This window comes from Anguilla anguilla, chromosome 5 (genome assembly GCF_013347855.1).
Source record: "Anguilla anguilla isolate fAngAng1 chromosome 5, fAngAng1.pri, whole genome shotgun sequence".
Classification (NCBI taxonomy): Eukaryota; Metazoa; Chordata; class Actinopteri; order Anguilliformes; family Anguillidae; genus Anguilla; species Anguilla anguilla.
The window spans coordinates 56,614,526-56,626,872 of record NC_049205.1 but is presented as its reverse complement, the minus strand read 5'-3'; the positions used below and the strand labels follow the sequence as shown (position 1 = coordinate 56,626,872).

The window sequence follows — 12,347 nt, the reverse complement described above, 5'->3', positions numbered from 1 at the left end:
TTCTCGCTGTGATGAAGGACAGACAGGAAACGAGGATGGATGAAAACGTTTACTTGGTCTGACATCTGCGTATGATGTAGGAACACTTCAGACAAGCAGTATGTTGTTGGCTTTGCAGCCTGCCAGATTTGCCTCCAGAACGCGACGTGATCTGAATTTCTGCAGTCAAAATGGCCGCACCGAAAGTGCAGTAAACACAGGTTTTGTTCCTCGGGGGGGAAAATCTGACAGAGGAAAAACAAATGATGAATGTGGCCAATAAATACAAGTGGCAATATGTTTATCTGGTTGTTTTTTTTTTTTTTTTTTTCCAATTTCAATGTAAAATGAAAATAAATGATTGTACAATCAGTGAGAGCACACAAAGCTTTTTCAAAGCCATAATTATTTAGCGCTGTTATTATGGAAGGATAAGGCTTCCTATATTGGAACCCTGAGATTAATTGAGCTTAATAGCAGTTCAGTGGGCAAAGATATTTGGGCAGTGATTTGCTAGAAGGCTAACCACCCAGGTAATGCTTGTCACAGCATTGCCACAACATTATAAAAAAATGATATTGTCCGCTGGGTAGCAATGTGAATCTATTTACAGTGAAATGCTAATATATCTCTCACAGATTTTAAGAACCAGGCCAAGCCATCTATGTTAGCATGTTAGCCATTGGGCAGATGGTGTATCCAGCCAGCCAGCTGCCAATGGGTTTTGTAGCGTAAACATTTCAGTACACTTAAGTCGAAATTAAGAAAGCATTCAGTTTTGGCATTCAAAGCCAGTTCTGAATCAAGCAGAACACATTTTAACATTTTGGATTTGGGCTTGGGGGTATCAAGTGCCCCTGTTTTCGTACTATTTTTCCAAAACGTGTTATGCATTATAAAAAAGAAAAATGCAAAATTATTTCTCCTAGGAAAAAACAATGTAAAAGCAAGAAATAAACCATAGTGTCACTTGTATACTCATCCTCTCTTCCCCAACTTGCCATAAAGCAAGTCAAATACTTAAGGGCATACGTGCTTGCATATGTGTAAATCATCTAAACTACTGTATGGATTTACAAATGCTGCAAAGAACTGTCAATAACAGCTCCAAAATGATGCTTTATAGTAAACCAGGCACAGAAATGCAGATTTGTCAGGTTTGCCATTTGAACTGCTGAAGAAAAAAAACACTATATAATGAGTTTTCAAAAAGTCGGATTTCATTTTTTAAGGACTCAATGCCTCTAGCCATAACGATAGTAACACAGGTTTATAAATCACTTTGTATAAAGTCAAGGCATAGCTTTATGAGTGGTCCAAATCACACAATCTTTGGCAACACGTGAGGATTTCACATATGGACTTTCCGGAAGCTTCACCCATCACATTTTTTCCAGGTAGGCTAAAATACAAAACCCTGTGCCGTAGTCTCAAAGACTCCGGATCAGAACGCTCAAACCTTTTTTAAATAATTGCAAGTTGCAATAAAATTCTGATTCCTGGATGACCTCACATCTTCTGGAATGGCGTCGTCTTGTCAGGCACGGTTGTGGACGGTCACGGGGTCCTCTTGAGAACCGAGTTTCAGTCGGAGTCCGAATCGGAGTCGTTATCTGCAACACAAAGACGGGATCGGCATACTCAGGAGGAAACAGAAACTGGCCTTAGCTCAAGGCCACGTCCGGGTCCTCTATTCCCTACCATTGGTTGAAAAGCAGGATGTTAACTTGTCATTCAGCAGGATGCAATGGAAATTCCCAGAATACAGGAAAAACCAGACGACGATATGTCACATGGACATTCTTCAGTGCTACGGTCGATTTACAGACATGAATACCATGCTGACGGGGCTCTATGCAGTGCAGGACTAGTGGAGAAGGGGAACAGGGATTTCAGAATCCCTTCCGCTGCACTTTTAATGAGGTGAATATCCAGTTCGTATTCCCATAAACTAGATATTCATATTATATATTAAAGAATTTAACTTCATCTTCGGTATGTCAGTTGCAAGGTGTGTGTCACTCTAGACATGGATGTCTGTTACACAAATCACATAATCACATGCAAAGTAAACTAGGCAATGTAATATATTGTATTAGTAAGTTACATTTTGACTGTGGTTTACTTCCCACATTGCCACAGAATGAATAGGTTTTGGTGTAGATAGCGTGGCTCAGCTACATGTGAAGGTCAGGCTGACTGAGCTGGTGAACTGCACAGTCAAATGGGGCTATGGCTGGCAGCAAGTCTAGACGGAGAGCGTGCACTTGTCTACGCTCTCCTGGATAGTCAGGAGAACACTGCAGAAATTAGCTGGGTTTACGAATACAACTTCTCCAAAATGGGCGCTCCCATTTTGGAGAAGATAAAACATTTTTAGGCAACAAAAAATGAGGAGCGATAAGCTTTCATATGGGTTTTGAAGGCCTCCATTCAGTGGTGCTCAATGTGTCCTTTGTGGATGTGCATCTCACGCACACCATGTGGACTGTCTCACTGCTGACCTCTGACCCCTCCTCCTTACAGCTGGAGCATGTGGGCCAGAGCCATGGCCACTGTCCACGATTAGCAGCCATGAGGGGAAGCCCCCTGTATTCACTCACAAAGTCCAGCACTGAGGGATGAGCTAAGGCTAGCCTGCGCGGAGAGCTCAGAGGCCCCAAACGGGGGGGGGGGATGATAATTTCCTGATTCCTTGTTTGTCCCCCTCTGTGGCAGGGGTGGGGGAGGAACGATGAAAAGTGAATGTGGAAATGCCTGTTAAATGTAGGAAACATTATGCTCCTGCATTTAAATGGAAACCCTAGAGTTTTTTTGAAAACGTATCCAACACTTATGTCTTAACATGCACGTCAAATTCAGAATTACACTGAACTTTGGGTAGTTCAAAATGGACTTGGGTAAAAGTTCATAACTAGAAGGGTCACACACACACACACACAGCTGATAAATGGTCCTTAACTGGTCCAAGTGTCCAACCAAACGTAGTCCCTCAATTCTAGTTCTTCAATGAAAAAATAGTCAGGTGGAGAGAGAGAGAAAAGAAGAGAGAGAGAAAAAACGAGTGTGTTACCTGCTGGTGGCCCGTCAGCAGAGTCCCCGCCTTGCTTGAGGAAGTTCGCGAGGTCGTTAAAGATCAGGTAAAAATCCAAAGCGAAGACAATGGTCGCAATGAACCCAAACACCTGCAGAGAGAGAGAGAGAGAGGGAGAAAGAGAGCAGGAGGGAGAGAGAAGGAGAGAGGGAGAGAGAGAGAGAGAGAGAGAGAGAGAGCCTTTGATATGAATACTGCTCTGAAAGCAGATGTAAAATGGGACAGGGCCAGGTTAATGCCATGTGGCGCCAGCATGCCCCCCCCCCCCCCCCCCGTAACACAATATGCCCCCACACTGCCAATGTTAGGAGTAACAGCACACACACCCATGAGCGTTTTCAAGAAAAGGCATGTGCAATAATGGAAATAAATAATGGAACAGGCAGTACTGCTCAAACACACATGTACAGCAAGCAGACCACTGACCCTTTAAGGCACAAAAAAATGCTCATTCAAAACATAATAATAGCTTAATTTTGTAATAGCTAACATGTAATTGAAAGTAGGCACACAAATGCCCCCAAAACGGCTATCACAGAAACACACTAAAAAAGAACAACAGCGGCCACTCAACTTTATGCATGACTTTGGCCCGCATCGCACACCTCACCTTCATAGGGAATTAAACAGAAGCACTTTGGCTCTAGTCGAGGTCATTGCCAGCAATGCGCAACTGAAAAAGGTCATTAAAGTCAGGCTCACCCCCGCTGCTTTGGACGCCCCGTCTGTGTATTTGGAGACGGCGATGATGGAGATGATGAAATAGATGATGGAAGCGCTGACGCAGCGCAGAAAATCCTTTAAGAAGGAAAGAAGAAAGGATGACAAACCCAGGTTTTACCGTTTACAGCAGGGCTGCCCAACCCCTGCTCCAGGAGATCTGCCGTCCTGTAGGTTTTCACTCCAACCCTAACAAAACGCACCTCATAAAACAGCTAGAGACCTCGTTGAGCTGATAATTAGTAGAATCAGGTGCGCCATATTAGCTTTGAAATGAAAACCTACAGGACGGCAGATCTCCAGGAACAGGATAGGGCAGCTCGGATTTACAGATTTCCTACGTCAGTGTTTCTCATCCCTGGTCCTGGAGACACGCAATGTAGGCTGGTTCTTGTTCCAACCGTACTAACAAGCGCTCCACTGAAATGAGCTGCTAACTGTTGTTAATTAGACACAAATGTCAGTTGAAAGAGGTGACATTTTTAATTGATTAAATTACAAACTGGCAGGTGAAATCAGTTGGCTCACATTTCCTCGCATTTCCGTGTGGAAACCTGAAACCGTTTCTGTGAAATAAATGGAGTTGACTGAAAGCAAATGGAAACAAGCCAAACAGTCTTGAAATAAGTTTAGCCGCACAACTGTGGTAGAACACATTTTCAACAACCTTAATTGATTAAGAGATGGAGCTATAACCAAAACCAGCATACTCAGCATACCCAGGACGAGGGTTGAGAAAACACTGCCCTAAGTCACCAGATCATGGAGGAGCTCCCCCTGGTGGGCAGGATGGAGACTCACCATCAGGGGCCAGTGGAAGCCCTTGAAGCGCTCGTTGATCTTGGTGGAGTAGGCGAAGAGGAGGAAGAAGGCCAAAAGGAACTCGATGAGGGGGGCTGTGATGAAGGCGGCCGCCGTGGACGCCACGAAACACACAAAGGTGATAAAGGACAGGACCTGGACAGAGAAGGAGAGAGAGAGACACACATTGAGAGAGAGAGAGAGAGAGAGAGAGAGAGAGACAGTGTGAGTGAGTGAGACACAGAGAGAAAGAGACAGTGTGAGTGAGTGAGACAGAGAGAGAAAGAGATAGAGAGAGACACTGTTAGTGTGTAGGTGAGTGAGAGAGAGAGAGAAATGGGGAAAGAACAGTGAGATCGAGTGAGAGATTGAAATTGAGAGAGAAAACGAAAGAGAGGTGACAGAGTGAGAGAGAGAGAGAGAAACAGAGAGAGTGAATGAGAGAGTGACAGAGACAGAGCGAAGGAGGCAGGGCAGCCGGCTGTGTAGATTTAGGCAGCTTTGGACACCTGGGCCAGTGTTTAATATCTAAAAGCACTCTATAAACAGAAATGTGCTGAATGAAACATCCTGCTGTATAACGCTTCCAGTACAGTAAAGCATGGGTTAGTGTTGGGACTCCTGCCACTAGAAACCAATGAGAAACATAGGAATCATATACTCAGCTACATAATTCATAACTTAAGACTATTAATTCAATTATTAAAAGATACTTAGTTACAACATCGGTACAATATGAAGCGTAATACAAAAGTCATATGCACTTATGAAGAACATGTTGGTGCATGCTTTCCATTGCTATACAATATGCTGTGTGTGAAGTTCTGACGATACCTTATTTCTTTCGCTGGCAACCACAACAAAAACGTCTGATAAAGATGTTTGCGATTTTGACATTGCCACATAAATACAGATAACCCCCTCTGATGATTGATTCAAAGCCCCCCTTCAAAATAAAACTGTTTGCAGAGAGTTTTAAAATATGTTTCAGCATGTAGGCACCCTGGGAGGCACAGCACATGCGCACAGAGACCAATGAAGCAACTGTCAGCGTTAATAATGTATTTACATAAATGCTTGTACAATTCCTGGCATGCCACTTCAAAGCCACCCTGTGTGGTATAAAGCCAGAAATATACAGCTGCACAGCTTTACTTTTCAGCCTCGATCTAAACTTTGTTTCATCTACTTCAGCTTCAGGAGATCCACACATTATTTTTGTTCCAAGGACAGATGAAGAAAATGAGGTTTGAGGAAGGGGGAACAATAAGCTGTCATCGATGACTTGTTTAAATAAAGACTTCTCCTCCACATCAAAAACACAACTGGGTCACGTGACTCACTGCTACTGCATACAGGACCTCTGGCCATTTTGCTGTTTTTGGAAGCGTCGTTCACCCATCACTACTTCTAAGACCACAAGTTACTTCACTTGACCCACCGGTTGAAACGAGAGCTTGGATCACATGATCACGTCTTGTTCCAGATGTCAACCGACCGCTGGCTGAGAGGCATCTCTAAAGGAAAATGGATTGTCCAGGACCAGGTTAAAAAAAAAGGTTCGTTCTGGAACCTTCTCCAGTGAAATGCAAGCACATCCATAGTGCTGAAATACGGGAATGCATTCAGACTTCACCTTATGGTTCATTTTGATCTGAAGCCAGAAATATTTCTTTAAGATCTGTCTTGCACACAGAGTTGGATTCCTTCCCATCTTCAGCAGTAAAGGAAAACAGCTGGCAAGCTAGGAGCACACAAACACACACACTTATACGCAGTGGGTTCAGAGGACGTTGCTTTTTGTTTTGTACTGAGGCATATTTAAAAGCGCAAACAAAATGTACAGACGCTTAACGGGGCACCATCTGATATAAAAAAAACAGCAGGAGAGCAAACCTCTGAGAAATAAACTACATATTACAATGTTTCAATTAGCCAAACATCCAAAGGCCAACACTACTGGGACCAAGGCATGCAAGGTCAGTGAGCACAGGACAAGGTAGACGTTACTAATGACGATAATTAATGACAATTATTCTGCCTTATAAACACACGGTTCGTTTAATCCACGATTGTAAAGAACCGTCCGCATGCCTACAAAAATAAGCAGCCTAGTGCGTAATTAACACAGCGCTGTGCTCAAAGGAGGATCGGGGCCCTTTGATATCAGCGAGCAGTCTGTCTGCACTAAGCCCAGGAGGGGCCCCCCGCGGCATCTGAGATGCATTTCCAGGTCACGGCTAACAATGCTGGAACACGTCCCCTCGGTTGCCTGGCAGACGTGGCCTCGCGGCAAGAGAGGCCCCAGAAGAGACGCCTCTTCGATAGCGAAGTGAAACGAAGCTCTATCTCTTAATTTCCTGCGAAGAGGGGGAGGTGGGGGAGGGAGGGGGTTTTCACTGAGCTGTTCTCCGCGTAGCACAGGGCTGCTCAGATCAGTTTGACTTGGCATAGCTTAGCATAGTTTATGTCAGAACAACGTTCACTGTGTGAACTGAACTGTGTTCTTGGCTATGAAAAACTGTACAAAAAAAGTATTGCACCTCATCGAACCTGTCTTTTGTAATTGTTCCAATTACCTTGATATGCACTTTTGCACGTCACTTTGGATAAAATCGTCTGCTAAATAATTGCAATGTAATGTAATGCAATGCAATGCTCAGATCACTGGGAAAGCCAGCCCGAGGGCAGAGACCAGGCTGCCCTGAGCAACAGCGCTTCTCACTGCAGATATTTCTGCAAAATGGCACAGGAAGCTTCAGTCGGCCTTTTCTCTGATGGAAACTGTGCTGCTGTGAATGAGCAGATGGCACTGTGACATTCTCCACACTGCGCCCCTGTGCTAGTTCTGCATTTAAAAAAAGAATTCCGCTTCTCCTTACCGAGGTTATTTAAATGCCTTTATTTCCTCATTTTAAAAGGTCTATTCTACGGCACGGGCAGACTTAATACTGAACAAAACAGGCCCCTTACTCCAAAGTCACTTAAATATGAGCAATATATTTATTTCAACTGATTTTTTTTAATCAAATTGTGTCAGCAGCTTCATGAAGTTGTTTTATGCTCCTGCACAAAACAACGAATGAAGTGAACACTTCGGAGAGCAGCCACGTTTCTTCTACAGCCATTCTGCCCTTGAAAATGTAACACTTCTTTCTGAATGGGCCGCACTGCACACCACAGCTGAACAGCCGAAACATACGTGACATAGCATAACACCACTGACACGTAGGCTCTCACTTGTTGTTGATCAGCGAATGATGAATTTAAATATTCACTGACCATAAGTATTACCTGTATTATGCATATAGTACACTCAAACACGGAAACGAGGCTGCCAGAGAGCTCAAAATACATAGCTGGTCTGCAGAGGATGTTTGGAATGTACATAGGTGACGGCTATAATGTTCCATTCTTTTTAATAGCGCCAAGAATTACCGTTACCGTCCTACTGCTATCAAAAAGCAGGTCTAAGGCTACAGTGGAAAGGAAAACTCTGGAGGGACGTATTGCCCTGGCATCTTGAAATACGTCGTATTTAAAGCTGTATTGCTGATGTAATCTGTGTTGGTTGCCTTGGAGATTCAGCAACAACCTAGAGTTAAAGGTCAGTCGCCTAAACGCCAGATGGATCTGGTGGCAGCAGGGCCCACAAGCCACAGCAGTGCATTTCTGCTTTCGTTAGAGGCTTTTCTCGTCATCGGCCCGTGCGGTTTTTTAAAACACATGAAAGTCTATGGTCAGCATTATATTTTAAGGGAGCTCGCAAAACCAGCTTAAAATACAAACGATTACGAACACGACAGCGAGAGAGACGCGGCATTCTCCGTATCTCCGTTAACTTGCACGAGACGGCCTCCGGAGTCCGGCCACATATGCGCACTGCATTACTTGCGGCGCAGCCAAACGCGCTTCCACATCAGGAGGACACATTAGCTGCAGATCTTATGACTGATATGAAACGCCACGCGGTATGGTCAACCGTATGTTCACAGAAAATGTATCGGGGTGGACCCGCTCATTCTCTTTGTAAGACCTCTGGCCTTAAAGGACACTGCGATCATTAAATAAAGGTTATTTACCATAATTCAACGTGCATATGTAACTGCCTGAAGTTTCAGAAAAGTCAGTCGGTATTTTATTTATTGTGGTTCCCACCTTTCTGTGCTGGTTTTCCTTCCAACCATAACAGCAACCTGTGGATTCTATCAAGCTGTTGAATGTTCTTGATTATACACTTGTAGTGTCTACTGAAGATAGATTTGTACTTTTAAGACCATATATTATATTTGTGTATGTCTATTTGTACTTTTAAGACTACGGCTATTCATCCCTTGAACAAAACATGTACAACATGTATATTCCAAGACTTCTGATCTGTCAGATTATGCCTTCATTTTCTCAGTGAAATCAGTGGGGCTTTTATTGCCCCATAAATATGGTAGATCTTAAACACGTTTTCATCAACCTTCATTGATTAAGTGATTGGCTCTAACAAACACCAGTAGCTATATGCAATGGAGCTACAGCTTTAAATAGCCCACAGAAAGTGACTGATTTAGGAGACCCCATACTCTTCCTCAGTTTCAAGGGGATTTAAAATCTTAAACTTAGAAAAGAGTTTGTAATTCCATATTATTTGCAACAAAAAAAAATGTTTCGGATTACGGTCGAAAAACGGTAGGCCTCGTTAAATTATAAGTGTGTGCGAATCTGAATAAAATATCTGAATTAAATGCTACTTTTCGTAAAAGCGTGGCTATAATACTCAAGTCATGTGATTCCGAAAACACGTCCCTCAGCAATGACTCACGACGTAAAATTGAGATTTTGCCCGTGATCACAGACACGCCTCCCCAAATAAGAGCGGTTGCATGCATAGTAGAAATAATAATAATTATACTGTCTTTTATGATTATTCGTAGCTGTAGTGATATCAGCCATAAGCTAATAACCGTAGTAGCAGTAGTAGTGGTAATAAATAGGAAATTATATTTTTCCATATGTTTGGGATAACCCGGAGAAGGCCTTTAGTCGTGATATTTTGCACTACATGCGTAAAATAAGAATAGGAAAACTATAAAAACAAAAACAAAAGAACGCCGGCTTATTCTGTTATGTCCAGTCCAGTTACGACAAGTATCTTTACTGAAAATTGAACGCCCCTCCCAAAATGCAATGGAAACTTTGTGATAGATGCAGGATCCGACCTAAATGGGTATAAGGTACACATCCATTCTAAACTGATGTTAAAAATAACTATCCAATACAACGAAGTGATATTCGAAGTTTTTTTTTAAACCCGACACAGCTGATACACCTCTGTCGTGGCTCATTGCATTAACAAAAACAAACAAAAAACTTTGCTTTACTTTCCTTCAACAAACCCAAACTATACGCAAAATATATTCTGCATTTATTAAAACGATAACGGGCGGCTTAATTTGCTGATGTAGCAGCTGCGTCCGGAAAAGCGAAACAATGGAGATTATGACGATAGTTCGATATCTTGAGTGGACAATCGGTAAAGGAGTAAACGGCATTACCACTTCAGCAATGAGAAGTTGCCCTTTCCGTGAAGTGACGAACTCTTTGGTTGGGAGAAGGGCGAAAAATCCAGCCTGGCGCGTTGGAGTCGAGTCGGGAGACTCAATGTCCCCCATGGCGAAGGCGAAATGTAGGTAAAGCGGATTATAAAGTCCAGAAGTTGACAGCAGCTGGATACGTATATCACCATACAAAGCCAGAGCGCGTTTCTCCGAGTGGAAACGGAAATAATGACACTACGGAAACGAATACAAAATTGCAGCATCTGCACGCTGAAAATCTGGAGGCAGTTATCTCAGTTGCGACGATGGAGCCAAAGACACCCTTGATGCTTTGCGTGTAATTATACGTACGTGCACGACGTTCAGCCTCTTTTTGTTTCGACTTTGTCCAGTTATGGACGTGTTGGTAAAACATAACAATTCATACAACAATCCTTGAGTTTGACCCCACTGGAGGGGTGTAGCCAACGCAGATGTAACCCAAAGCTTTGCTGCTTACCGATAACAGATTTACTAGGGTAGTCGTTATAAAAGTTGAAAGGATGGTTAGAATATTCTATTTCGATGTAATTAACGTGTGTCTTAAGTTGTATTTCTTTAGAAAGCCACCAACAATACTTAGTTATAATGACTTGACTCATAATAGCGTATTTATTGTAAAAAGTTGTAGCGAATGGATTGGCACACACTATTTTTCAACAGAAAAAATCTTCAATGTTCACAGCTTCAAGCTGATATTTTGCCAACGTTCTCTCTCCTCTCCTTAAAGCTGCACTCCATTCAAACGTGTACAGTGTCCTCCGTAATGTTTAGGACAGTTATATATATACACACTTCCTATATATATATATATATATATATATATATATATATATATTTGACCCTGTACTCCATCATTTGTAGTCAAACATTTCACATGATAAAATGCATATTCTTAGCTTTTATTAAAGGGTATAGTTGTGTAGTCTCATCACGTAGAAATTACTGCACTAGTTTTCAATTCTAGGCTTTTGGTTGCCTTTGGAGTCTGTTGTTGGCATTTGTCAACATGGGGACCAGGGCTGTGCCAGTGAAAGTCAAGGAAGCCGTTTGGAGACTGAGAAATAAGGAAAAACAGTCACAGACATAGGTCAAACCTTAGGCTTACCAAAATAAACTGTCTGGAACATCACTAAGAAGAAAAGAGAACACTGGTGTAATCACAAAGGACCTGGTAGGCCAAGGAAGACCTCTACAGTTGCTGACCAATTAATTCTCATCATAATGAAGAAAAACCTCCAAACGTCTGTTTGACAGATCAGAAACATTCACAAACTCATTGGATGGTGTTTCAACCTACAGTAAGACAATGAACCCAGACAAACTGCTAAAGCCACAAAGGAGTTTTTCAAAGTTAAAAACTGGAATATTCTTGACTGGCCAAGTCAGACACCGGATCTGAATCCAACTGAACATGCGTTTCATATGTTGAAGAGAAAATTCTCAATCACGGTTGATGGCACCACAGTGACTGCCTCTCACTCTGCCAAGAGCTTGGGGGTGGTCCTGGATGACCAACTGGACCTCAAGGAGCACATCAAGGCAACATCACGGTCCTGCAGATTCCTTCTGTACAACATCAGAAGGATTCGACCATACCTGACGACGCACTCCACCCAGCTGCTCGTCCAGGCTATGGTGACCTCTCGCCTTGATTACTGCAACTCTCTCCTTGCAAGCCTGCCAGCTTGTGCCATACAGCCACTACAGATGATTCAGAATGCCGCTGCCCGACTCATCTACAACCTTCCCAGATTCTCCCACGTCACTCCTCTGCTGCGATCACTCCACTGGCTATCGGTCGCTGCCAGGATCCAGTTCAAAGCCCTGACCCTTGCCTACACTGCTGCCAACAGGACAGCCCCCATCTACTTGCAGGACATGACTTGATTCTATGTGCCTGCTCGACCACTCCGCTCTGCGGCAGCAGGGCGCCTTGTAACCCCTCCCACCGCCCAAAGGGATCACAGAGCTTCTCCACCCTAGCTCCCCAGTGGTGGAACGAACTCCCCGTCCCTCTCCGAACCTCCCCCTCACTACCCATCTTCCGCCGTGGCCTGAAGACTCATCTCTTCAGACTATACCTAGACTAACCACCACCATGCTGTATATTTCACTCTAAATCTCCCCCCCCCTTTTTTCATGACACTTGTTACATGTTGCCC

General features: G+C 43.3%; 1 protein-coding gene across 1 annotated transcript; it reads right to left on the bottom strand.

The window, feature by feature from the left end:
• Window positions 1-42: 42 nt before the first annotated feature.
• On the bottom strand, window positions 43-11,617 carry cmtm3 (CKLF-like MARVEL transmembrane domain containing 3). Its single transcript, XM_035417485.1, has 5 exons — window positions 10,141-11,617; window positions 4,595-4,750; window positions 3,776-3,871; window positions 3,053-3,164; window positions 43-1,592 (listed from the first exon to the last, which is right to left on the bottom strand). The coding sequence occupies exons 1-5, from the start codon at window positions 10,255-10,257 to the stop codon at window positions 1,564-1,566; spliced, it is 510 nt and encodes a 169-aa protein (XP_035273376.1). The 5' UTR covers window positions 10,258-11,617; the 3' UTR covers window positions 43-1,563.
• Window positions 11,618-12,347: the final 730 nt, after the last annotated feature.

Coding starts and splice junctions, on each gene's coding strand:
- cmtm3 (XM_035417485.1), bottom strand. CDS start 10,257: ATGGGGGACATTGAGTCTCCCGACTCGACTCCAACGCGCCAGGCTGGA. Junction 4,751..10,140: donor AACTTCTCATTGCTGAAGTG/GTAATGCCGTTT, acceptor TTCTCTGTCCAG/GTCCTGTCCTTTATCACCTT. Junction 3,872..4,594: donor GCTTCCACTGGCCCCTGATG/GTGAGTCTCCAT, acceptor TCCTTCTTAAAG/GATTTTCTGCGCTGCGTCAG.